Source organism: Enhydra lutris, unplaced genomic scaffold (genome assembly GCF_002288905.1).
Source record: "Enhydra lutris kenyoni isolate GAN:26980312 unplaced genomic scaffold, ASM228890v2 scaffoldscaffold49, whole genome shotgun sequence".
NCBI lineage: Eukaryota > Metazoa > Chordata > Mammalia > Carnivora > Mustelidae > Enhydra > Enhydra lutris.
The window spans coordinates 14,401,640-14,427,551 of NW_019154133.1; the positions used below are offsets into that span (position 1 = coordinate 14,401,640).

Below are 25,912 nucleotides of genomic sequence, written 5' to 3' on the forward strand. Positions count from 1 at the left end.
CAGGCAGAGAGAGAGAGGAGGAAGAGGCAGGCTCCCTGCCGAGCAGAGAGCCCGATGTGAGGCTCGATCCCATGACCCTGGGATCATGACCTGAGCCGAAGGCAGAGGCTTTAACCACTGAGCCACCCAGGCGCCCCAATATTATGTTTTTTTTTCAATACAAGTGAATAAAAATATGTCCTTGTAATCTGCCCTAAATCATGCTACACAGGAAAAGATCTATATGAACTAATCAGGGAATACTTTAGTACTAAATACAAACACATCATTTTCAAATACATTAACTAAATGCTTTCATATCCCTAAAAATTATTTTTTTCCTAAAAGTTGTTTGTGCACAGAGGGCTAAAAATAGTTTTTCTTTCTTTTTAAAAGTGTTTTATTTTTAAGTAATCTCTACACCCAAAGTGGGGTTTGAACTCACAACCCACAAGTCAAGAGTCAAATACTCTACAAGTTGAGCCAGCCAGGTGCCCCCAAAAGAATTTGTTTTCTTAAATTAGTTAATATCTGCTCAGGATTTTTTTTTAACTATTCATTGTCTTGGCTTTTATAGCTAGTGCCAAGGATAATATCATTTCATACTGAACTTAGTTAACTATCACAAAATTTAAATCAATAGAGTCAGAACCAGTATCATTACAATATCATATATATTATACTATCACAAGAAATTAGCCCATTTTAAAATTAAACATTGTTGGGGCAAGAAGAGTGACCACTGAATGCATAGGAAATTTAAGCCACTCAATGAATGTCATTTAAAGAGACAGAAAATACTTAGACATCTAAGATTAGGATATTTGTTCATAAAATAAAGCTTACCTTCTAAATTCAACTTTTTATAGCCAATATAAGTAAAAGTCATACAGAAATTCTTTGTTTCTTTCTTTTTTGTTAAACAGTAATGGAAATATGTATAAAACTCTAGTCTCTCCAAATTGCTCATTCTGTTAATACTATAAGAAGTTTGGTAATATTTAATATTAGATAACTTTACAAGATATGATGGAATATTTCAGATGTATTGACAATAGATTACTGGTTAGCTATTATATTTGGGTTAGAGCCCTTATTAAGGACCAAAATTTCTATGCATGACCTTCCCTTTTAGGGGAAGAGAGGCAAATATCCAAGCGCAGAACTCCGAAGAACTGTTAGTAGGCTTTAGCAATGTTTAAAGGAGTTACAGAGGAATATGTGAGTGGTTAAGGGGAGGAATATGTGAACGTGTAGGTAAACCCATTCTTAAAACTCAAGGCTGGTTAAATGTTCAATGTTGCGTGGAGATACATTATGATATTCAAAAATTGTCTTTATTCATTCATTCATTGGACATTTTTAAATTGTTATGACTGTTTTGGAATCACAGCAAATTTTATAGGATATACTTTTTCCAAATTTCAAAACATATCTAAAACCGTTATCTTCAGTGACGAGGAATCTATTTTTTCAGACTGCAAAAGCATTGCAATTGCCTCAAAACATGTATCCAAAATGGTAAATGTCTAAGAAATCCTATGATTTTCACATACTAAAGACCTCTTTCATGTTTCCATCCATTTTTCCCTCAATATAAAGTGCATAATTAAATGGCAACATGTGTCACATAACTCCAGCTTTATTAACAACTAATTGGTACTATTCTTCTATTAGTAAGGAGAAGGAGCTTAATGTATGAAGGAGGCAGTCTTGCTGGGTTTAAATCCTGCTTCTACCACTTGTCAGTCACGTGGCTGACTTGGGAGAGTCACTGGGCTCTTCTTTGCTTTAGTTCCTCAACTGCAAAATGGGGTGATGTCGTTGTGACGATTAGTGAAGCAATAACAAGATGGGGTAAAGCATGTGGAGGTATTGCCTGGCACATAGTAATTGCTTGACTGTTAGCTATAGTTTTTATTATAATAAGAAAAAAATAACAGTGACTGATGATAATATAAATCACTACTAACTTTCGAGCATTTAGTAAGTACCAAGCACTCTGATAGATGGTACATTGCACCCTTAAAATATTAACCACATCTTATTATACAAAGATTAGATCCTTAAAGATATGCTAATTTATGTATAACATAATAGCAGATAATTTACCCCATGAAACATAGCAAAGTATGGCCAAAGTGTTTAAGTGACCTCTTCATTGTTCTACTGAGAAATAAGGCTTCCAGCATGGTGATTAGAAAACAGTAATGACATTATGAACAACAGTTGCTAGTTGATCAGTTTTGCTCCCTCCTTAGCCTGCATTGAATGTCATCAATTTTTCAATATGGGAAAATCACAAGATAATATCATGGGCCTTTGGGATCAGTTGTTAATAATATCCAGAATGTTAAATCCCTAGAAGTTAAGATATACTTAATCTAGATATTTGTGTTAAGGTCCTATTTCCATTAAATGCAAAGTGTTCAACTTTTTCTTTGGAAACTTTGGAGTTTGTTTCTTTACTTCTCATTATATATATGGACTTAAGGCAAAAATCTCAAGTGCTTCTGTGACAAAGGACAATTTTTATCAGCTTGACCAGTATATGAATACCTCATACATATGTAACACAGGAGTTTTGTTATTCAATACACAACTGCTAGCAGTGAAGGTTTTTAATGATCATTTGAAATCATTCTCAAATTTCATAAATTAAAATTCAATAATGGTCTGTATATACTTTAGTTATTAAAAGCATTTCACATACTAAATTAGTCTAAATCCATATAATTATCACAATCACAGTAAGGGCATTTTAATTGCTTTGAAAATTATAGATTCAAAACCAATATAACCATATTCATTATGCTAAAAAACAATGTTATTTTATCAACATAGAGATAATAAACATTACACATACTTTAGAATGAAAATAGAACATACCTTGTGCTTCCACATGTTATCAAGGTCTCTAATAGACCTTGTAAAGTTCAACAAATAAAGCTTTATTTTCATATGTTATACACATACCTTGATAGAGGAATTCTCAGCATAGTATATTCTATTACGAGGCTCAGATCTCATATTAAAGCCTTCTTAAAAGTGAGAAATTTTAGGTATCTTTCTAAAATAAAGGTTGAATTTTTAAGTGGGCTTAAGTTTCCTCCTTTACCCTACTTACCCCTCCTATACCCTTCTAAACCTGTCTGGTCCGCACTGCTTCCCACCCGTGGCCATCGGGGGGAACAGCCCCAGTGCACAAGGAAGTCATGCCATTACAGAGACCAGGGAGAGTGCCAGACTACTGGAACCATCCACAAGCACAAAGCATACCTAGATGGGGCTGGAAGAAAGTCTTGGTAAAGCTTCCATCTGCTCTCCTCTCTTTTACTGAGAAATAAACTCTTAGGAGAAAGAGTAGAACATGCTCTTCACCTCGCACACGTGAACTACTTTCTGTGACGCAGGTGAGGGACTGAATCCCTATGACAGCACCCAGCCTCCACTTTCTGTAACATTTCTGTATAAGGATTTGGAAAGCGTGTCCATGTTTCTTCAGTGAAAGGCTTCTTCAAGTGGAAATGTCCATGATTACATGATCCCATTTAGAGAAGTTGAAAACAAACACAATCAAATAATTCTAATAAATGGGAAAGGAGGCACAATGGTTCATTGTCCAACTCTGATTTTTTTTTTTTTTTATAAATTTGAGGGATGAATTTTACCCTAAAAATGAACAGTGAGTGTCAATACATACAGAGATGAGTTGGTGAAGCCTCAAATTGTCCAAATGACCTCCGGTCTGTGGCCAGCACAAATATCCAAGTACAAGTCGAACACTGGTTAGTTACTCCATGGTGAAGGATTTAGAGAAAAAAAAAAAAAAAAAGCTATTTCCTTATCTTGAATGGAGAATGTGTAGCCAGCATGTCCTCTGTCTGGTTTGCAGAAGCTTCTGCTTGTCTGGTTCCTTGGAGAGTCTCTTCATTCTTCTCCCATGGGGGGAGGCGGCTCGCACAGCTTGTAGAGCCTAGAAAAGGCATGGAAGAGTGTGACATGAGCCTGGCATATCACCATTATCTGAGATGTTTTTCCCTGGAGGAAAAGGATACTGACAATGATTTCTTGGCCCAGGAATCATGATCATATTGTCTACTTTACTAAAAATCACATATGAATTAGCAAACTCCCAAACTTCGGATCTATTATTCAGAAAACCCCAATGTGTCTTCGTTGCTCGAGATGACTAGTGATGGAGCAGTGCTCCCTTCTCCACACCAGCTGCTTCTGGTCCAGGGCTGCCAACCCCGACTGCTCACCTTGCTGGTAGCAAAATCGATTCTCTCAATTCTAGGAGACGATATTATTATGATAATTACCATCGTGTCTATTATGATTAATTTGTAGCAAAGCAGCACCTGCTCAGAAGGGTCTGCTGATTTCCTGATCCATTTTCAAAAGCTGCTTCATTTTGTACCATCTCTTCGGTGCAGTCAGTTGTGAGTTGGGTTGATGTGGCAGAGTCCTGAGGACTGACTCTCCCAGGCACCCTTATCTGGTGTTTCCTGGGGAATACTTGCCCAGCTCTGCCCATCCTTCCTCTCATCTGTCAGCAGAATCAGGTGGAGATTCAAGTGGGTCAAGGCATCTAGTTGAGCTGGTGGAGATGCCTGGAAGTGCTCCTTCTTGGCATCCCATATCTCGGAGTCAGAGGTCACTCAGCATGAAGGCAAGAAGGGGTTGGGGGGAACTGAACTAGGACTGTAGAAGCTCCAGAGCTCCCCATTCTCCCGAATGGTTGTATCACAGCTCCAGAATGAAATTAAGGGGAACATAAATGCTGCAGGACAGCCAGTGACCAGGCAGGGCAAACCCATTATTGAAGGTGTAGGCTGAGCGAAGATCCGGGGACTAAGCTGGCTGGGTGTCCGACTACAGACACGTCCAGTCCTATAGTTCCGCAGGCATGCTGGCCCTGCTTCAGAGCTTCGTCTGTGATCTAAATGTCCCAGGTACAGGTGTCAACTTTGCTCCTTTTAAAAAGTACTCCAAACTCAGGGGTAGCTATGGTGATAAACTTCTTTTATAGATTAAATCGGACAAAATTTACATGAGTTGTTGACAAACTCAGCAAATTATGTTTCCTCTTCCTTCCCCACTTAATCCCATGCTAATTCTAAATCAAAGCGGGGAAAAGACTAAAAAAGGGCAAATATTGAGTTAGAAACCTAGCTAACAAAATAAACTGTCCATGTTTGGAAACACTCAGAAAAAGTAACTGCCTTTGGAGATTTGCAGAATGTATTTCAAGTCTGAAAGGTGCTTAATACTCTATATGTCACCTCCACGGAAGAAAATGAATACTGAAATAAGGACATCTCACATCAGAAGAGCTTTTTTCATCCTTCCCGGAGAAAAGAATACATTAAATTGGGCTGATATAGTTCAAAGCTGCCTTTGCAGTTGAAAAATACGGTGTTGCTTCAAAATGCATTCTCAGCACTGGAATAATAGAATGATCGGAAAGTTCTTTTCCTCTTTAATTTCTATCCTTTCATTTCCCTGACAGCGCTGCCTAATGAGTGGAAAGGCAGTGGCCTTACTCAGGTAGAACAGAAACCATAAGCTGGGTAGCGAATGTCCTACCCCCGCGAGATCTGGGCTGCACCATGACATTCCATTACCTTGCACTGCACGTTTCCACATAATGGAGCTAATGCCACTGGGTAGATGAGTCATTGAAATGTCTGCCTTACAAATTGGCAAAAAGGCTACTCCCTGTGATCACCTAATGAAATAATAGCTCTGGCTACTGTAGAGCTGGGCAGATTCAGCTTCTGTGAGGTTTCTTGGAAGTGACTCAGGGTTATTTGAGTTCAGACACATTTGTAATGGAAATTGTGGGGCTTGGGGAATTTAGAACAGGCAGATGAAGTTGGGAAGCAAAATGTAATAGTTAAGAGCTGGACTTTAACCCTGCACTGAGGCGTTTGTTTTTCTGGCAGCTAAACCGTTAGGTAATGGGAGGCCTGGTTTTGCCCAACATTTTAGGACACTTGTCCTATTCTCATTCCACTCATGCACACCAGAGCCCCCGCATGAAAAGGTTTGTTCCTGGCTCCACTTTCTTCTTTTCCTGTTTGGGCTCTGGTGCCATCTTGGAGTTGGTATTTCCAGCCCAGTCCCCAACTGCCGGAAGTAGAACTTTCAAACTTCAATCTATAGATCATGCCCTTCACCTTTCTACACGGCATAAATAAAAGCTGTGTTAAGGGAGACTGCAAAGCAAATGCCTCTTTTGAAGGCTAGAGTGTCAATAATCATCTGTCCCAAGGCAATTCTCCCTATCTTATAGATGAGAAAACGGTCTCAGGGAAAATAAATAACCGGGCTAACTAAGGTCATAAACAGGAGCTGGGACTCAAAACTATGTTTTTCACTTGTAACCTCTACAGGATGCTGCTTCACAATTAAACAAATAAAGACAATCAAGCTATCATAGCACAGTAGTTTCCAGGTTTTATGACATAATAGAAAACAAGACCAGTGTGCCATTACATCTAAAATGTAATATTTGGTCTTTGATGAAGATTAAGTTTATTCCTCTGAAGATGCAACACATGACAGTGAGGGGAAGAACACGCTTAGTACTGCCCACAGAGGCATCTCCCCGTAGGTGTCCCACTGATCCTCAGTCCCAATATTAGTGAGATGAGCTCAGCCTCTTTACCCTATGCTTTGCTTCTTTTTCTCAGTGAATAGAACCATTTGCCCCTTGTCACCCAAATCAAAGATTTGGTGGTCATTCTAGAATCTTCCTTTTTCCTAACCTCCTTCATCCAATTAGTGTCAAAGACTATTAATTTTGTCTCCTAAATATCTCTTGAGCCATCCTCTCCTTTTCAACCTTAATGCCATGACGATCTCCTCTCAAGCACCTGCCTTGTCTTAGCTGTCCTCAGATGGATCTTCTTAATGGTGCCAGAGATAAATTTGATATTTTAAATCTTCCAGACAGGAGGGTTGCATTTTAATGCCTCCCTATTGTCTTCAAGCGAAATCAGAGCTCTTCAGTATCTCATACATGTCTCTTCCTGACGCAGCCCCTGCCTGTGCCTCTAGCCTCACCTTGCATCATTCTTAAATAACATTCAACCAGCAGTCACAGAGATTTGGGTGTAGTTCCCAGACCAAGATGTGCTCTTCAGGCTGGTGTGATTGCATCATCTGTGGAGGACATCTATTCCATGCTGACTGGGCCAGGATCGCTCTGCAACCTCCCTTCTGTCTTTAGGCTGAGTTTTATGCCCCTTCTCTGTTTCTCATGGCAAGCTGTGCCTATGTCTGCCACAGTACTTTGGATACTGTCCTCATTTTATTCAGTTGTCTCTCTACTGCACCCCACTGACTAGTGGAAGGGACTAAGTCTTTATTTCTAGCTTTTAACACAGTGTCTGACATCTACAAACATATGGGAAAAAAAATCCAACATATTGTTGACTGAGTGAATTTTAAGGAGTGAATGGGGAAAGGAACACTATGGGAGAGATCGGTAAGGGATTTGAAACAAATATTATCTCAGGCAGAGATAGCAAACTCTATCTCTTCCATGAAGATATTTCCAGAAATATGACCCCAGAATTGTCTATGGGTGGCCTGTCCTTGAGAGCCAGATTTGCTCTTCGATTTGGTATCTTTGGGCAGGAATCCCAGTTCCCAGCTGGGTGGGATCTCTGGCCCTCTGGGCCCTCGGGAGTCTCTCCACACCCCCTCAGAGTGTGCTTCTCACATTCTGCCTTTCCTTCCAGTTATGTTTGACCCTCTCATCTCTTTACCTGAAATATCTTTGAGGGTTGGAACTGTTTCTATCTCATGTTTATGTTCTCCACAGGGCATAGAGGGTGCTATGCATCTCTCAAGTCCTCAATAAATATTTGTAGAATGAGAGAAAGAATAAATAGAATGAAATTTAAAAATTACTCTAGATTTCTGCCTTGGAATTATTACTCTCTTGTAAAAAATGTCAACTTTACAGCTGGCATATTTTGTTGTGTTTCAGTTCAAGTATTTTAAAATACAACCCAATAAAGAAAAAAGTGAGTTCATCAGGTTCCTTTCTTGTATTCAGTTTGTGTACTGGCTTATTGATCAGGATGCTGAAGTCTTATCTTAAGCCCCCTGTTTATTAGTGTTTATAAGCTCTAGCTAAGGAGACCTTGCTAAGCCGTTCTCTTGTTTTGTTATTAGGATTTCAACACTTCTCTGGGTCAGTTATCCAAATATACCATGTCTGCTCAAGGTGTTAGAGAGAGAATGACTATGTGAAATGATTCTTTAGCAATAAAGTCTTTTTAACCTAATCAAGTATGAAAGATAACATTAACAAAACTGGAGGATTAGAGTCAGGAGTCAGCACTAAAAATAAACACAATTAGAACATGAGTGCTCCATCCATTTTCAGGGGGAAAATATGTTTTCCCTTTTCAAAGTACTTCTACCACCCACATACTTTTTTATTTTTTTATTTTATTTAATTAATTAATTAATTAATTTTTTTTAAAAGATTTTATTTATTTATTTGACAGAGAGAGATCACAAGTAGACAGAGAGGTAGGCAGAGAGAGAGAGAGAGAGAGAGAGGGAAGCAGGCTCCCTGCTGAGCAGAGAGCCCGATGCGGGACTCGATCCCAGGACCCTGAGATCATGACCTGAGCCGAAGGCAGTGGCTTAACCCACTGAGCCACCCAGGCGCCCCTCACATACTTTTTTAGAATGAAATGTAACTTCATAAATGCTACAGTCATCATTCTCACTCTGGTAACTGCTTTGTAAATGGAAACAAAGAATGTCTTATCTGAGAGGGTGTTTGGAAGAGCCTACTTTTTGTTAAAATGCCAATGTATAAAAACAATCAAATGTAAAAGAAATCATTTAATACTATCCCACTTCAAGAGAGATGGCTGCCTACCCTAATGTCACCAGGGAAATGAAATTAACATTTTTATGATGGCTGTTCCCATGTTCATTTATTCTAAAGGTGGATTCAAGTCCTTTCTTTTGATGATATGTGAACTATGAATATTTGTATGATCCCAAAGAAAAAGCTCATTCATTCATTTTTTTCATTCATACATTCTTGAAATCAAATATTCAATGTCTACTATATAGCACTATGATGAACAGGGAATAAAACCCAAAAAACATATTTCCTGCCTCCAAAGAATTCATATTTACGCTGGGCAAGGAGTCGTGGAACAATATTTTGTAACACAGTATGATAAGGGCTAAAATAGACCAATACAAGATGATAAGAGAGCACAAAGAGGAAGAATACTCATCCAAGATGTTGAAGAGGAAAGAACATCTAAGCTGGTTAAGAAGTTTTTCATACAGATACAGATGGGAGAAGCAATCATGCCCAAAGTAATGGCATGTGCAGGCATAGAAACAGAAATGCAAATGGCATTGTGTTGGTTCACTACAGTTGGAATACAAATTTCAATAGCACCTGTGTGGACTTCTGTCTTCGAATTCATGATGGAATTTGCAAAACAGAATAATGTCAAGACTTCTACCTGTTACCTCTAAGTTTGCTTCCCTTAAAGTTCTGAATTCAGAGATCATCGAGGCCTAGTCACATTTAGCCACAGAGTGTTTACAAGGCCAGTTTGCATGTTTACAATCGGGACTGCACTAGACAATGTGCTGGGACAGGTGCGTTAGCTGTGAGTGATGCTGCCTGGGAAATGGTGGCCAGCCCTTTGCCAAAGAGCAGACCTGGGGAGTCACTTACCTTGGAGCAGACTGTGGGGTTCGGTCTCTGATTCCCAAATTCTTTGCTGTGTTCTGAACTCTTGCTCCCTGAAAGAAGCAGGGAAAAAAATTTTTTTAGCTCTACATGGTATTAGTAATTATTTAACATACCATTAACATTTGAGCCTAGAGTATTTATTTCCACATCGCATTTAACACCAAGAGAAACTAGACGAAGCAGAAGAGAGAAATCATCATCTGAATATTTTCATAACTAATGCTTTTAGGAATCAAAATATGCTAATACATTGTTCCAAAGGATTGATACTTATTTCAGTAGCCGTCCGAATCATTCAAAATATATTTAATCACAGCTTCCTGTTCATTATCTCAGCTAGGTCTTTATTCCTAGAAGTAAGCGATACTTCAGAGGTTGAAGATAAGAATGAGCAGGACACAAATACCTGCTGTGTCCCCACTTTCGTGGAACAGAAATCACAGTTCTATCTCACTCGTGCACCTGTTTTGTCCTTAAGCTGAATAATTAGCTATTTTAAACTTCACAGTATTTATCAAGAAAACATTTTCTTAAATAGTGCTAAAGCAATTTCAGGACAAGCCATGGGCATATGGGTCTCTGAAATGTAAGAATTCTGCCTCAAAGTTTAAAGTTCAAAGACAATGTGCCTCACAACCTGTCAAGTTCATGAATGAAGCTATCATCATTGCTCAGTTACTAATAGGAATCAGTTACTATATAGAACCAAACACCAGGGTTTGGGGCTGAGAAAAGATGAAAGAGAGTAGTTTAAAAAGAACTCTGAAACTGTCTCTCCTGCTACCAAATTTCTGAGCTGCGGGAAGGAGAGAAAGAAAAGAAGAAAAGGAAGAAAGCAAAACAAAACCTATTTTCTTAAGATGGACCCAGTAAAGGAAAACAGATAGGGAAAAGGGGTGGGGGTGGAAGAAAGACAAATGGAAAGGAAATTAGGAATCACAATTCAATAGTTAAAACAATTAACTATTTTGTAGTATTTTTCAACTTAGAGAAAAGTTATAAAAGCAGAACAGAGAGTTTTCACTCTATAATATGAAGACCACAACCAGAGAATCAACGTTAGTACAATGCAGCGTCTTATTCATATTTCACCATTTCCCACACTTGTGTTCCCTTCTTATTCCAGGATCCAATCCAGATCCCCTACTGCATTTTGTATTCTTGTCTCCTTGTTTCTCTGATCTACAGCACTTCCTCGGGTTCTCTTTGTCTTCCATGACCTTAATATTTTTGATGAGTACTGGTCATTATTTTGTAGGATGTTTCTCAATTTGGGTTTGTCAGATCCTTCCTCATGATTAGAGGACATGCATTTTGGGCAAGAAGTGATTTGGTGCCTTCTCAGTGCATGAAATCACTGACATTGACTGTTATAGGATGGCTTTACCTCTTATCATTGAGGTTGAATCATTGCTTGATTCAAGTGGTGTATGTCGGATTTTTCCACTGTACAGATTCTACTTCTCTTTTTGTAGTTAATAACTTGGAGAAGATACTATGAGACTATGCACATATTGTTTCTCTTCAAACTTTGCTCACTGGCTTTAATCTCCATTGATGTATCTTGCTGCAACAATGATAATGTAGCATTTAGGAAGGAATGCTTCTATGAATAAGAGTCCTCTGTTCTTCCCAAAGCCATTATCTATTTATTCAAGTGTTTATTTAAATCAACATGAATTTATAAATATTTATTTTATTCTGAGTTAGTATCCAATATTTCTATTATTAATACTTTTTTTTTTATTCAAATTGTTGCAGATCGACCACTAGGAACTCCTTCAGGTGGTTTCTCATGTCCTACTGAAAGAATCACAATCATTTTTGAATACTTGTTTATTTTTTGGTACCTTGGGATGTTCCAGGCTCATCTTCTCTGTCTCAGCTGGAAGTTAACCACTTCTCCAAGCATCCCTGGTTCTTTTTAATGGAGAATTATATTTGGAACCCAAGATCTGGACATTGGGTATGTTCATTGCTACTACTGGCATGTAAGTGCTTCTAGGTCTTTGCAGTAGACAGGGCTAGGGTGACTAGGGCAAGCATACTCAGATGTCTATAGTTATTTCTACATCTATGTATATCTGTGTGTGTGTGTCCATCAGTTCCAACTACTACCTCTGATTCAATCCCATGCCAGAGGGTTCATTCTGGATTACAGCCTTCTCCCTTTCCCTATTTGTAACTTTCTTTTCTGACAGTAAGAAACTTTATTCTCATTATTTACAATATATTTACTTATCTATATGAGCCTAATATACCCATAAATAAGTTTTAGAATTTCTGAATCATATCCCTGTGAGAAATAGCTTTACTATAGTATTTTTATATGATTGTTTTTGTCTTTGGTCCCATAATATTCCATTAAATAATCTAACGAAAGACTTTTGCTTTCTTAAAAGGTTGCAAATAAATTGATGCTTATCATGCTGAACAATTACTGGCATATTTCATAATGAATTCAACTATATAATTCATCATATACTCAACATGCCAGATACTTGCACTTAAAAAAAAAAAAAAGATTTATTTATTTATTTGAGAGAAAAAGAGGGGGGGATGAGAGTGCATGCATGCACAGAGGGACAGAGGGAGAGAGAAACTTAAGCAGACACCATGCTGAGCACAAAGCCTGATGCGGGGCTCAATTTCATGACCCTGAGATCATGACCTAAGCTGAAACCAAGAGTTGGATGCTTAAGTGACTGCACCACTCAGGTGCCCTGATACTTTCACTTTTATACCCTTGCTCAAGCTTATGTTGCTCCCTCTACCTAAATACCCTCTCTCTCCTGTTTCCTACCTGTCCACATCACATTCATCCCCACAGGCTCAAATCAAATACCATCTTGGGCAGTAATTAATTGGTCCTTCATTGTGTCAGGTACTGTTCTAAGTATATTGAGTGTATTGCTTTATTAATCCTCACACCGCTATGAGGTAAGTGCTATTATTATCTTTGTTTTAATAATGAGGAAACTAAGTAAGAGGGAGGCTTGGAATCTTGTCCCATATGATACAGACAGTAAACACTGGAGCTTGGACTAAAACTGAAGTTGTTTAAACTCAAGAATCCATGCTATTAAGCCACTATCATATTATAACTTGTGGCATGAAGGCTTTTCCTGATTATCTTAGTTAAAACTAATTCATTGCTCACATGTCATTTTGCATTTACTCTCTGCTAGGAACTATTGTGGAAACCTGTGATGCCAGAACAAAATATACTCAGTGTCCCGGCCATTGAGGGGCTCACAGTCTAGTCACTCATTTATTCCTGTCTTCTGGCCTAAAACACTGAGGTTGAATACCACTTGTCTGTTGGTGCCTATGTCATGATGATTTGCCACCATGTGGCCACCATGAGATAGGGCAAGAATCACATCTTCCTTAGTCTGTTACTGGTGCCCAATATAATGCCCTCATATTGTAGGTAAGGAGACAGAATTCTTTGAAATTCCAGTTTTATTAAAAAGGTCAAAACATTTTTGAGATTGGCTTCCACCAAATAATACTTGGAATGTATAATTTGTAGGATAGAAAGCTTTGTCTCTAATGTCAATGAGAACTTTTCCCTCAAGCCTTTTATTAATGAGATCCATTGGTTATGTAAAAGTACTGCCTAGGATTATGACAATCGTTATCAAAAAGGGGCATGGGACCCTGCCTGCTATCTTTTAGCTTTCCTTCTAACAACTCAACCAGGGCATTCAACAAATCTATGAAAAGGACACATACAAAATCTGTACATGAAAATAATACTGCAGTCAGAAGAATAAATCGTGCTAAAGAACTTCTTCTTCCTAAAAAGGAAATTAAAGATCTTAGAAAATCTTATTCATTAACCTAGAAAATATCCCAACCATTCAGTTTCCAGAGAGTTATATCTAAATGGCTGAAAGGCAAAGGGAACAGAAAAGTTAGATCTTTGATTCCCACAAGTGTTCTAACTACTCAGATCACAGGCAGGGAAAAGTTGGCTTGCTGAGTGGATCCCAGCCTCTAATCCCATCGCCTGTACCAGCTAAACCCTGGGGAAAAGATGAGCAATGGAGGGAACACTGCAAAACTCTCTGTGCACCAGGTTAGCCCGGTTTCTCCATCGAGAGGGGCCCCAGGCTCTCTGATCATTCATGAAGAAGTCAGAAATCAGTTCTTTGTCTCCAAGCCACTTGGAGCAGAGAAACATGTAACAAAGGAGAGAAGCTATCTATTCTGAATGTATTTATTATAAAAATATGGGCGGGAGAAGAAGTGATAAACACTGAAAAGCAGGGAAGTTTAGAAATCAACCAGGATTTGATGAGAAAGTTCCTAACTTTTCAGTTGCCTTAAGTTATATTTTATAAATATATAATAATATATACTAATAATATATGTAAATATCATATGTACATTGTATCCTCAGAAGGGTTTGCACCAGTTAAACAAGTCATTAAGCCTTAAAAACGATTTTTACTTTCCCTCTCTATTTTATCTATCTCTGTTTTCAGTTGTGAGAACTTAAAAGTTTTGATTATGGGAGTCTATATAGCCTGAATGTATATCTAGCCAATCCATCATTACTCCTATACTAGATTATTCTAAAACAGGCTAATACCAGTCTCTTAGTCTTGCCATAAACTATGATTTTTGAGATGGTTCCTTCAAGTCTTATTGTAAACTTACTCTAACGGCAATAGAATGAAACAGAATGCTTAGTCTCTTTCTGTATTTTTGGCATTCCAAACCCAACCTGATAGGGATAATCGCAAGTTTACCTTGACCTACTTTTTTTAAAACCAATTTTGTATATCCACCCAAAAAAATCCTTCCAAAATCTGCTGGCCTTTGTATCTGCATTTGCCCTTTCCCAGCTGAACCACCGTGTGTCCTGTGCCTCTTGTGGGTCTAACATTTACTTAGCAAATTCCTCTTGGACCTTGTGAGATCTTGGTTTTCAGTCTCTAGCTTCAGGGTTCCCAGCTGGGAACCTGAAACCTGAAGCTACAAAGTATCTCCACTTGTTGCACCTTATTTCTGAATTGCAGACCCTAAACTGGTACTGGCCTCATGACTGTTTCCATGGATTTCTTTTTCTTTCTTTCTTTCCATTCTGTATTATAATCTTGGGAGCAAACCCACAGGAAGTTATCTGTTTGTGTAAGCGTTATACACTAAGTACTGAGTAAATAAAGCAGTTTTAACTACAAAAGCATATCTTAAAAACGAAGTTACTTGGGTGCCTGGGTGGTGCAGTTGGTTAAGCATCTCTTGGTGTCATCTCAGGTCCTGATCTCAGGGTTGTGGGATGCGCTTTGAGTTGAAGTGGGCTTGAGCTCAGCCGGGAGTCTGCCTGAGACTCTCTCTCTCTCTCCTTTCCCTCTGCCCCTCCCCCCATGTGTGCCCATGCTCTCTCTCCTTCTCGAAAATAAATAAATCTTTAAAAACAAACAAACAAACAAACAAAGTCACTCACTATCACTGGGCAATTCAAACCAAGTGAGGAAGTAGAGAGATTTGTTAAATTAATTTCTGTGGTAACCTGAGAAAAATGTGAGAGAAGAAAATATAAAATTGATCTTTTCCGACTTCTTTTGCTTTTCTACTAAGTTGTGTTTTTCTATTAGATTAAATACATTTTCCTAATAATCAACAAATTGGAGGTTAGTGTATTTTTCTTATCTTTTAAAAGAATTTTATGAGTTAAAAACCAAACTGTCATATTTCAAATACCACTGGGTATTAGGCCAAAAGTTCATTCTCTTGGTAAGAGAGTATATTCTCACCTATAAATACTTCAGTGACCTAAAGACATTCCTAAAATTGCTATTCATCCTCTGAAGGAAAATCTGAGGTATGTGTTTTATCTTCAGAATAGTGCACAAGTTTCTTAGCATGGCTTGGCATTCCCTCTGGGAGCTCCAGGAGCAAGCAGGGTCCTCAATTCTTTCCTCTTCCTTGTCTCCACCCTCTTCCTCAATGTATTTCCAGAGCCTTAGTAAATCACCTTCAATGCCCCGAAAGTGCCATGCATCCCTTGACTTCATCCTTTACATAAACCCCAAATCCACTCCTGCCCGATACGTCTGGTCAACCCCTTTCCTCCTTCAGGTTACCTCTTCAGACATCTCTTTTTGCAGCTTGGCTACATTTCTTGGAGAACCTTCATATAGATGTCTGTACTGCTTTCATCCCTGGCAGTGTTTCTTGTCCATACTTACCCTCTGAGCCCGGAAAAATGTCCCTTAAATCCAGGCATCCTTGAGACACCTGATAAATGCTGATTATTCTGACGAAAATTGAGAAATCCTGATTAAAAGGAAGCTTCAAATCCAGGTCCTGTAAAACAGTCCCTATACGGGGCATGAGACTTACCTGCTTCCGCATCACGTCAGTGGCCTGCATGATGTAGCGGGGAGGCAGCCCGTGGCTTCGGGCCAGAATGATGGCCTGCTCCAGGGTCACGCTCAGAGTGCACCTGTGTGCAAAAGCAAAAGCAAGTCAAATGCCTTGGGCTCCCATTAAGCACTTCAAGACAGTTTGGGTTACTAATGAAGAGGGACATAATATACTCCTCCTACTCTGCTTCCTCAGAGAGTTACTCATTTTTCTTTGGGTATCCCCCCCAGGTAGTCATAAGTTTACATGTTAATAAACCTCTGTTTTTCTCTTATTAATCTGTTCTTTTTTTTACTATTAGGGTCTCAGCTAAGAACTCAGAAGGATAGAGGGAAACTTACTTTCCCTCCCCTACCCTAATTGCATAATCAAAAAGCGCCAGCCAAAATGGAAGCGGCTAGACAATGAACCATAGATTTTTCTACATAGAACACCTGTTTTTGTTTTGGTTTTAAGCAGGATCCACACCCAGCGTGGAGCCCAATGTAGGGCTTGAACTCATGACCCTGAGATCAAGACCCTGATCTGAGTACAAGAGTCGGGTGTTCAACCGACTGAGCCACCCAGGGATCCCTTGAACATCTGTTTAAAAAGAGATTATAGAGCTAGATGATGGGGTCCTAAATTAACTATTTAAATCTAACAAACTCATAATGAACTATGTTTATGAAAGAGTTTATATACATACAGTTAAACAGAATTATAATAAAATCTATTATCGGATATTATTCTTTTTTTTTTTTTTTTTTAAAGATTTTATTTATTTATTTGACAGAGAGATCACAAGCAGGCAGAGAGGCAGGCAGAGAGAGAGGAGGAAGCAGGCTCCCCTAGAGAGCAGAGAGCCCGATGCGGGGCTCGATCCCAGGACTCTGAGATCATGACCTGAGCCGAAGGCAGTGGCTCAACCCACTGAGCCACCCAGGCGCCCCCGGATATTATTCTTTATTGGTGTTTCATGTAATTTAAAAGAAGAGACTTCTTAATATTTTTCATACATGTCTGAATGATAGTTAATAAATCTATACCCATTTATGCCCAATAACTTAGAAAAATAAACAGTGAAATTAATATTCACTATGATCAAAATTGATATTTTAAGGGATGCCTGGGTGGCTCAGTAGTTTAAGCGTCTGCCTTCAGCTCAAGTCATGATCCCAGGGTCCTGGGATGGAGTTCCTTATCAGGCTCCTTGATCAGCAGGGAGTCTGCTTCTCCCTCTGCCTCTGTCTGCTGCTCCCCCAGCTTGTGTTCACGCTCTCTCTCTCTCTGACAAAGGAATAAATAAAAAATAAAATCTTAAAAAAAAAAAAGAATTGGTATTTTAAAAAGTATGTTTCCTGGACCTAATCTAAAAGACTGTAAAAATTTTAAAAGGAACTTTTAATTAATAATACAGGAATGTGATGCCCAGAGCAACCATGAGAAAATTCAGAATTCAACCCCTGACTTCAGGGATTGGCGAGCCTTCATCCTTTGCCTTCCCTTTCAAGGCATTTCCTTTATGTTCTTTCACATTTTTTTTTTTTTTTCTCTTTGGCAGTTCTTAGATCCTATTTATTTGCTAACATTATCAGGTGCTGGTCTTTGAATTGCTTTTTAGGGACCCTTTACATACATTTCACTAAAATGTTCACTACTTTTTGATGTTTTGTGTAAAATTCATATGAGCAGATTTTGTTTTATTTTACTTTTCCATTTATGGGTATTTTGATTGTCTTTTTTCCTGTTTCTGCATTTACCTACCTGTAGTTTTACACATGTATTTATCTAGGTCTGTCCAGTTTTTCCTTGCAAATGAAAGGTCTGGAGACCTTCTACCTGAGGAATAGCTAACTCACCTATTCTGGGTTAGGTAGTTGGACTACAGAAGTCCAACATGCTTGCCACATTTTGATACTGATGAGTTAAGAAAAAGAGGGTAAGGGGCTTTAAACATTACTGCTTAAATTTTGGAAAGACCCTGACAATGTGTAATTGTATTATTATGCATCATTGGAATCTAAGAAGAAACCTGTTAAGTTTCATTGGCTGTTCATATAGACCTGACAAGCATTAACATGACACAAAACTCCTTAAAAAGCATTAGTAAAACGTAGTCAGATGTGCTGAATGTTACAATTAGCTTTTGGTAGTATGTGATATTTATAAGTATTAGTGTATGAGTCTGATAACAATAGATACTTGTCATTTTACATGCTCTCACATGCCCGAGAGAGCCAAGGAGTACAGTTGACAGTTCACGCTGAAAAAATCAATTTTTCACAAAGCATTTAATTGTCAGTTTACTTGACAGACCATAACATTTTTTTCCTCCTTACTATCTCCTCTACTCCAATTTTAGGTCCTTATTGATTCTAACATTTTTTTTTATTATTATTATTTTTTTAAAGATTTTATTTATTTGACAGACAGATCACAAGTAGGCAGAGAGGCAGGCAGAGAGAGAGAGGAGGAAGCAGGCTCCTCGCCGAGCAGAGAGCCCGATGCGGGGCTCGATCCCAGGACCCTGGGACCATGACCTGAGCCGAAGGCAGAGGCTTAACCCACTGAGCCACCCAGGCGCCCCGATTCTAACATTTTAATCAATAACCCTCATTACACTGGCTGAATGACACTAAGAAAAAAATCTTTATCTTTTTCTAATCAAACTGAAATGTCTGTTCTTCTAGATAAAACATGACTTGCCCTCATCTGCTTATAACACTGACTTGTGAAGAATATTTAACAAGCAGCCCATAATTTTTATCCATTTTTAAAATATATTTTTTTTAAAGATTTTATTTATTTGACAGACAGAGATCACAAGTAGGCAGAGAGGCAGGCAGAGAGAGGGAGAAGCAGACTCCCTGCTGAGCAGAGAGCCCGATGTGGGGCTCGATCCCAGGACCCTGGGATCATGACCCGAGCCGAAGGCAGAGGCTTTAACCCACTGAGCCACACAGGCGCCCCATTTTTAAAATCTTTTTAAACGGATTTATTTCTCCCTCCTTCGGGCTGTAATAAACAACAGTAGAGTAGCAAATTATCTGCCAGAGACTTTAAAAGATTCTACTGTAATCTCCTGATCAATCAGTGTGGCCAGCACCATGCTCTTTGAGAAGGTACCTCAAAGTGTCATTTTTTAAAACCAATCACGCACATATCACCTAATGGAAAAATCTTCCTTATAATGGATGTATGCTTTCTTTCACTACCATGTCCGAAACAGACAGCTTTGTCTATTATATCTGCCCATCCATACTAACCACTGTGTATGTTTCAATTAGGTCCTAAGATTAATTCAAAAATTTTATAAAAAGTGAAACATTTAGGGGCACTCGGGCGGCTCAGTCGGTTGAGCACCTGCCTTTGGTTCCGGTCATGATCCCAGGTTCTTGAGATGGAGCCCCACATCGGGCTCCCTGCTCAGAGGGGAGTCTGCTTCTTCTCCCTCTGCCCCCCATCCCACACGTACTCTCTTTCTCTCTCACTCGCTCCACTTCTCTCTCTCAAATATATTTAAAAAAAAAATCTTTAAAAAAGTGTATTTAAAAAGATACAACCTGTACCCCTGGGGATAAAAATATATTATATGTTTATAAAAAATAAAATTAAAAAAAAAAAGATACAACAAGGTCCATGTGGGAAATACTGCCTGAGTTTGATTCACAATTTGTCCAATTGAGGCCTACTTTTTCCATCATGGCATCACAGGATTCCATTTTCCTGGATTAGGCATGTGGGACAAAGCCCAGCAATAAGCCCGCAACTTTGCTGTTAACATATTCACTATAAGCCTCGTAGCTTTCTCTCTTCTCTCAGCTTTATCAATCTGAATGTCAACTGGGAAAATTCAGCATTTGCAAGAAGCATTTTGATTCTAGCATTCTCAGAAAGATTCCAGATCCAGAGAGTGGCACAGGGTTTTTCAATGGTGCATAAATGGATACTCAGAGTCAGGTTTTACAAGAGATCATTTCGTTTTATAGGTACTTTGGTGATTACCACTGAGACAGCTCTGCTGACTCTGGGCAAGAGAATGAAGGAGCATTAGGACGGCTAGGAATCCTAGGCACATCTGTTGAGTACAAGAGTTCTTATCTGACTCACAGATTTCCTTTCTAGCTCTATCTGTTTTCACATTAGGCAGTTGAATTAAAATTCAAATAAATCTATATTTTGGCCCCATCCTGGAAAATACGGGCCTTCACTCTTTAGCTCCTTCTAGCTATAGTGTCATTTTTAAAATTTGGACAGCCTTTTCCCTGGGAGTCACAAAAATGAAAAAATAAAGGTCACAGAGTAGACTTTGTCCTTCCTAAAAGACAAATATAACATATACACTGAAGAAAGTTGCTCCATAATTTGAGCAGTAAGAGTGACAGTGCTGCTTAGGGTATACTCCTGAGAAAATGTACTTGACAGGGCTATAAAATTATGCAGAAACTGTGAATTTCCCCACAGAAAGAAAAAAGAAAGGGTCAATATATCTGTGCTTATAATGAATAAATCTTCTTGACATACTGTGTATTAAGAATAGATCCCACATCACATCAGAGATTTAGCACATTTTTAATATGATAAATGTAACCTGTGGTCAAGGGGTCCAATTTAATTTGAAAGGCACTTTGATTTAACTGTGGCATGGAAGAGTCACAAAGAAGTAACTTTTGTTCATTCATTCACTGAACAATAATTTTTGAGTGTCTTCTTTGCACCTACAGGTGCCATGAGATGCTGGAAGAAGGAGATTGGCTATCAAGCTAAAAACGGTTGGGAATCAGTTTTCCTCACTCATATGGATCCCTAGCACATTGTTCACAGAGTCACATGCTTTTATAAATTTGTAGAAACAGAATGTTTTAACTGCAAATGGTTATGACTGCTGTCTTCACTGTGTCTACCGCAACTTCCCTCGTCATTTTCTGCAGTGTTCAAATGGCCAGGATTATTTCTGGAACTGAGCTAAAGGACGTAGTATTATGGAGCACTTAGGCTAGGCTGACTAGAACCTATGTATGTGATTCACAGTTACTTCCATTTCTAGTTAGGTTATTATAGTCTCCTGGTGCAGAAATGGAGTCCAGAGTATTCGTACCACCCATTGTGCAAACTCACTCCCCTAATGTTGAAAAGGAGGAGCTGGGCCCAAGGTTGTAATGCAGTGTTCATATCCTGGGATACGCAGGGCTGTCGTGGTGGAGGGAAAACCAGGCTAGAAATGTATAGAGCCAGAAGCTAGTCTGTGGAATATTCTTCCAAATATCATGGTTCACATGCTATAGAACTTTTTGGAGTTCTCATTTCTGACAATTTAAAAGTTTATAAGCGATTTAGCAACAGTGTTGAAATTAAAAGGCTTTTCTTTTATTTTTTAAAGATTTTATTTATTTATTTGACAGACAGAGATCACAAGTAGGCAGAGGCAGGCAGAGAGAGAGGGGGAAGCAGGCTCCCTGCTGAGCAGAGAGCCTGATGCAGGGCTTGATCCCAGGACCCTGGGATCATGACCTGAGCTGAAGGCAGAGGCTTTAACCCACTGAGCCACCCAGGTCCCCTAAAAGGCTTTTCTAATCAATAATTTTTCTTTAAAAATTTGATCAGCCATGTTAGAGAAAAAATACTAAATTATTTTCCCATTCTCTCTATAGAAGATTATATCACAAGATTATTATACATTGAAGAGGCAGTCTGAAGAGTCTGTTACCAAAAACTGTAGAGGAAAAAAGTACAGAGGTGGGTCAGGCAATCAAGTAATAAAAACAGTGTTTTGCCTTTCAGATTTTATAATGCTTGTGGTACTTGTTAGCACTTTAAACCTTGTAATTTTTTTTGCATTCCAAATAAATATTAAGTTTCACTTCTATTTTGTTTCAGAAATTTTCTATTCCTTTTCTTGAAAAGGGCACTTAACTTCAGATCCCCAAATCTTTATCCACTCCAGTGTGATACACTGGGGATACAACAGCAAACAGAAAAAAAAATTTGATCTGGAGATCAAATTTCAGGGGGAAGAAGAAAGAAAATAAGAAGCAAATACATATACCAAGTGGCAATAAGTTATCCAGAAATGTGAAAATTTTAAGGGAATAGAAAGTGAATTGGGTGCAATGTCAGAGGGAGATGCTGTTATTAGAAAGACCATTGCAGGAAGAGGAAGTGCAAATGCCCTGAGGTTAATGCATGTTCTGTCTGCAGAAGAGCAAGTGTGGAGCTCAGTGTGCAGGAGCACATGGAGAGGAGAAGGAGATGAAGTTAGAGAAGCAGTCTAGGCCCCAAGATGTATGGCCTTGCAGGTCAGAGTTTAGGACTAAGTGAGTCCTTCATTTATTTCCTTGGCTAATGTGAAAAAAATTTCAACATTTACATTATGTGATGTAAAACAACAATTTGTTAAGCAAATTATCAAACTAATTTACTAACTATGAATCCTTAATATGCTATCAATACTGTATTCAAAGCATCTTCAGTTGCTCTCCAGGCAGCATTTGCAAAAGCAAACTTTTCATCCTGATGCTTAAGAATTTCTATCAACTAGTCTCCCATGCTCCACTCCATCTTCCCAGCACCCCAGCTATATTCCAACCCTCCCCAGAACTCCGTTCTGCTTGTGGTCAACATCTTGGTACCACTGCATAAATCTTTCTACAAGTAAGGAATGCCTGTCCACTTTTGGAGTGTCTTTCAAAATACCACAACCTTTCTGAATGTAGAATAGTAGTTGACAACATGGGTATCCCAACCAGAGGTACTGGGATTTGAGGACGCCTGGTAGGGCTTGGGCCAGGTTACCTCTACTCTCTGACTCATTTTCTCATCTATGAAATGACAAAAGCTGGCATACTGGCTGCATAAAGTGCTATAAGAATTACCAGAAGTGGCATGTGTGATCACTTAGCCATGCCTGCAGTAATGCTGTTCCCACCCCTCTTTGCTCCTGAGCTCACACTGTAAGTTCGCCTACATGTGCTCATTATATGCAACATATTACTTGGAAAATCAGAGGAATGTGAGCTTTCATAAATCCTATTTCCCAAACCCTGCTGTATTTTAACTATTTGCAGAAGCTCTTTCTGCTTTTTATTTAAAAAGAAAAAGATGTTCATTAAAATGACCTTGATTAATTTTTATAAAATTTTATGATTTTATTAATTTTATAAAACGATGATGTTATATGGTTATGATAAGTTCATGAAGTTAATGACAAACTTCTATGAATATCTCCTTTATACACTGGGGTTTAGTGGAAGTAGGTTCACCTGACTATAATTTGGTACTTGTTAATATGCTTCTTTGTGATTTTTATTTCATATGGTTGTCCCAACTGATTCTAGACCTCAGATATCAATTTTATCTTACATGTCAAACTGTAGAGTAAAGGATCAGAGATAGTATGTGAAAGAGCCTCCTGTTGGCCAGTCCAATTTCCAGATGGCAGGGTACAAAAGATCAGCATCCAAACCTCTCTGTCAACTAAGTCTCATTGGAGAGACAAACCTTATTTTCCTAAATTACTTTAAATGCAACATATTGTATTTTGACAATTTATTAACTCATGTCTATTACAGTATATTTAGTTCACCTTTTAAGACTTCAAATCTGGAAGCAAGTTACATTAGTTGTTTTTTTAAAAGAAAAATGCTAGTCCTCTTTAAGATGAGTCATGACATTTCTATAGTAAATTACATTAAAGATTCTCAAAACCCAAGGATCTTCTACATATTTGGCCATTTACCATGATTCCATACAAAAACATCAATTTTATTCACAGTTACCTTTTTTTAAAAAAATTTTTGGGTTTTAAAATCCCCAATTACCTTTTAAAACCTTCAGAGCTCTAATGCTTCATTTAATGTTGATTCAAATTGTACTGAACAAGGAAGCCAATTTCCCAAGGGTTGAAATGCATTAAATTGAGCCCTTGGGGACATGTATCACATCACCCCTTTTGGGCCACAAGGGTGACACAGTAACTCACAGGGAAACTGATGTGGGAAACCAGAACCACGTGAGGTTTATGGCTTCGAGCTGTTTTCTGAGAGTGGATTTATTTGCTGAGACTCTTAGTTCACAGTCAGGACTCTGCTGTTTTCCTTAGTAGCTAGTCATTACATTGTTCTCTTTCGGGAGTGATCCCAAACTTTTCTTTTACTAGTGCAGAAGGGTCATTCAGATTTGACACAACACTAGTGTGATGAAGAGCTCTGAATTTGCAGCCACAACAATTTGCCATAAACTAACACAATGTCGATGATTAAGTGAGAAATATTAAAGTAGAAAATGCAACGTTTAGCAAGGGATGGTTTGTTATTTATTTCCCCATATTTGTAAAATTGAGGCTAAACATTATTTTGAAAATTTCTATTGTACCCCCCAATAATGTTACATATTTAATTACAATGGAAAACTATCCTCCAAACAAGACCCACTAGAGTCACTGGATTTAGGGATACGTGTTGAGACTTCAAAGGCTTCTTGAGTAGTGATTGTAACTTCTTAGTGCAAAAATAGTAGAATTGGGGCACTTGGAGAAGTATATTCTCTTTTTTTGTTTGCTCCTGCAGTATAATTAGCAGAAAAATTTCTTGTTCGAAAAAAATAGGATATATGGGAAACACATACCCACATCTAAAGGCATGCATGGGGGTGGGGGTCTTCTGAGTTTAAGGGACCATATGTCAAACTACAGTTTTGACCAGTTTTGCAAATGGTGACATTAGACATGACACTTAACCATCTATAGAAACTGCCTAACTACTGAAGCTCATCTGAAACCTTTGCATCGGTATGAAGCTTGAGTTGATTTTGTGCTAGAGAAATATAAAGTGAAGCAAATATCACACAATTCTGAAATCAGTGAGTTTTGTCCTGATGCAGAATTCTACATAATAATTGGAGTCTGATTTTGTGTGTGTGGTTTTTTTTTTTTTTTTTTAACCTCTGGACTTCCCAGTGTACCACCTCATTTTCACCATCCTTTGTAACTCTGATGATGCCAGTCAGTCATGGGAAGGAGAGGGAGAACATTCCCTTAGGGCAAATGCATCCCTCAAGTCTCTATAGAAGAACATCCTGAGGAACCTATTATTTTGATTATATTCTTCACTTGAGCTGTAAGTCTTATTATGGTTATAGGTGTGTACATCTAGTTTTACAGACTGACATTTTTAAAACACGAAATAATTTCCCCCTTTTGTACAGAAGTCTTCTTTTTTTCTCCTTTAATTAAAAGCCAGACCCATTATACTTGTGCAAGTGACTGTCACAAACAAGTGATTAGGACTCTAATCACCTGTGGTTCTCTGAGATACTCTGCTAAGCTGATTACCTGGGCGGCATTCGAATTTCGCAGAGAAATAATGACTATTTCAATCTCAAGAGAATGGAGTAGGTGAAGTAAACTGGAACACAGCAGCGACTGCTGCTCTTTGCACACTCACAGAAGCTTTTTATGATAGATGGAAGGCTCTGCTGATCGCCTGATTTTATGCACTCCACGTCATCGGCTGAACTTCTGTCCTGGGTAGCCTCAAGCAGATTAGTTTCAACAATCTTTGAACTAAAGCTACGTTTCTTCTTGTTGGAAAAATATAAATGATTCTGCTCAGTTTCCAAGTGACTTTACTTCTTTGTGCTTTTCTCATGCTCCCCGCCTTATTCAGCTATAATAAAACAAGCAGTTGTGGGAAAATATCCAAGTCTCTCCATGGACAGTGGCCCTCGTAAGAAAGTAGTTAGAAGAAGTAAGATGTAGAAATTATCTAATTCCTTAAAGTTTTCTTGTGAAATGGTATTTTTAGTATCTTCAATGTT

The 25,912-nt window shown here is 38.4% G+C and overlaps 1 protein-coding gene across 1 annotated transcript in view; it reads right to left on the reverse strand.

Annotated features, from left to right (window-relative positions):
* Positions 1 to 3,909: 3,909 nt before the first annotated feature.
* LOC111156795 (phosphatidylinositol-3,4,5-trisphosphate dependent Rac exchange factor 2) overlaps positions 3,910 to 25,912 on the reverse strand; it is a 186,274-nt gene continuing 164,271 nt past the window's right edge. The window contains 3 exon segments of the mRNA XM_022517855.1: positions 3,910 to 3,955; positions 9,719 to 9,786; positions 16,094 to 16,196. Of these exon segments, the coding sequence (XP_022373563.1) occupies positions 3,910 to 3,955; positions 9,719 to 9,786; positions 16,094 to 16,196 (217 nt within the window).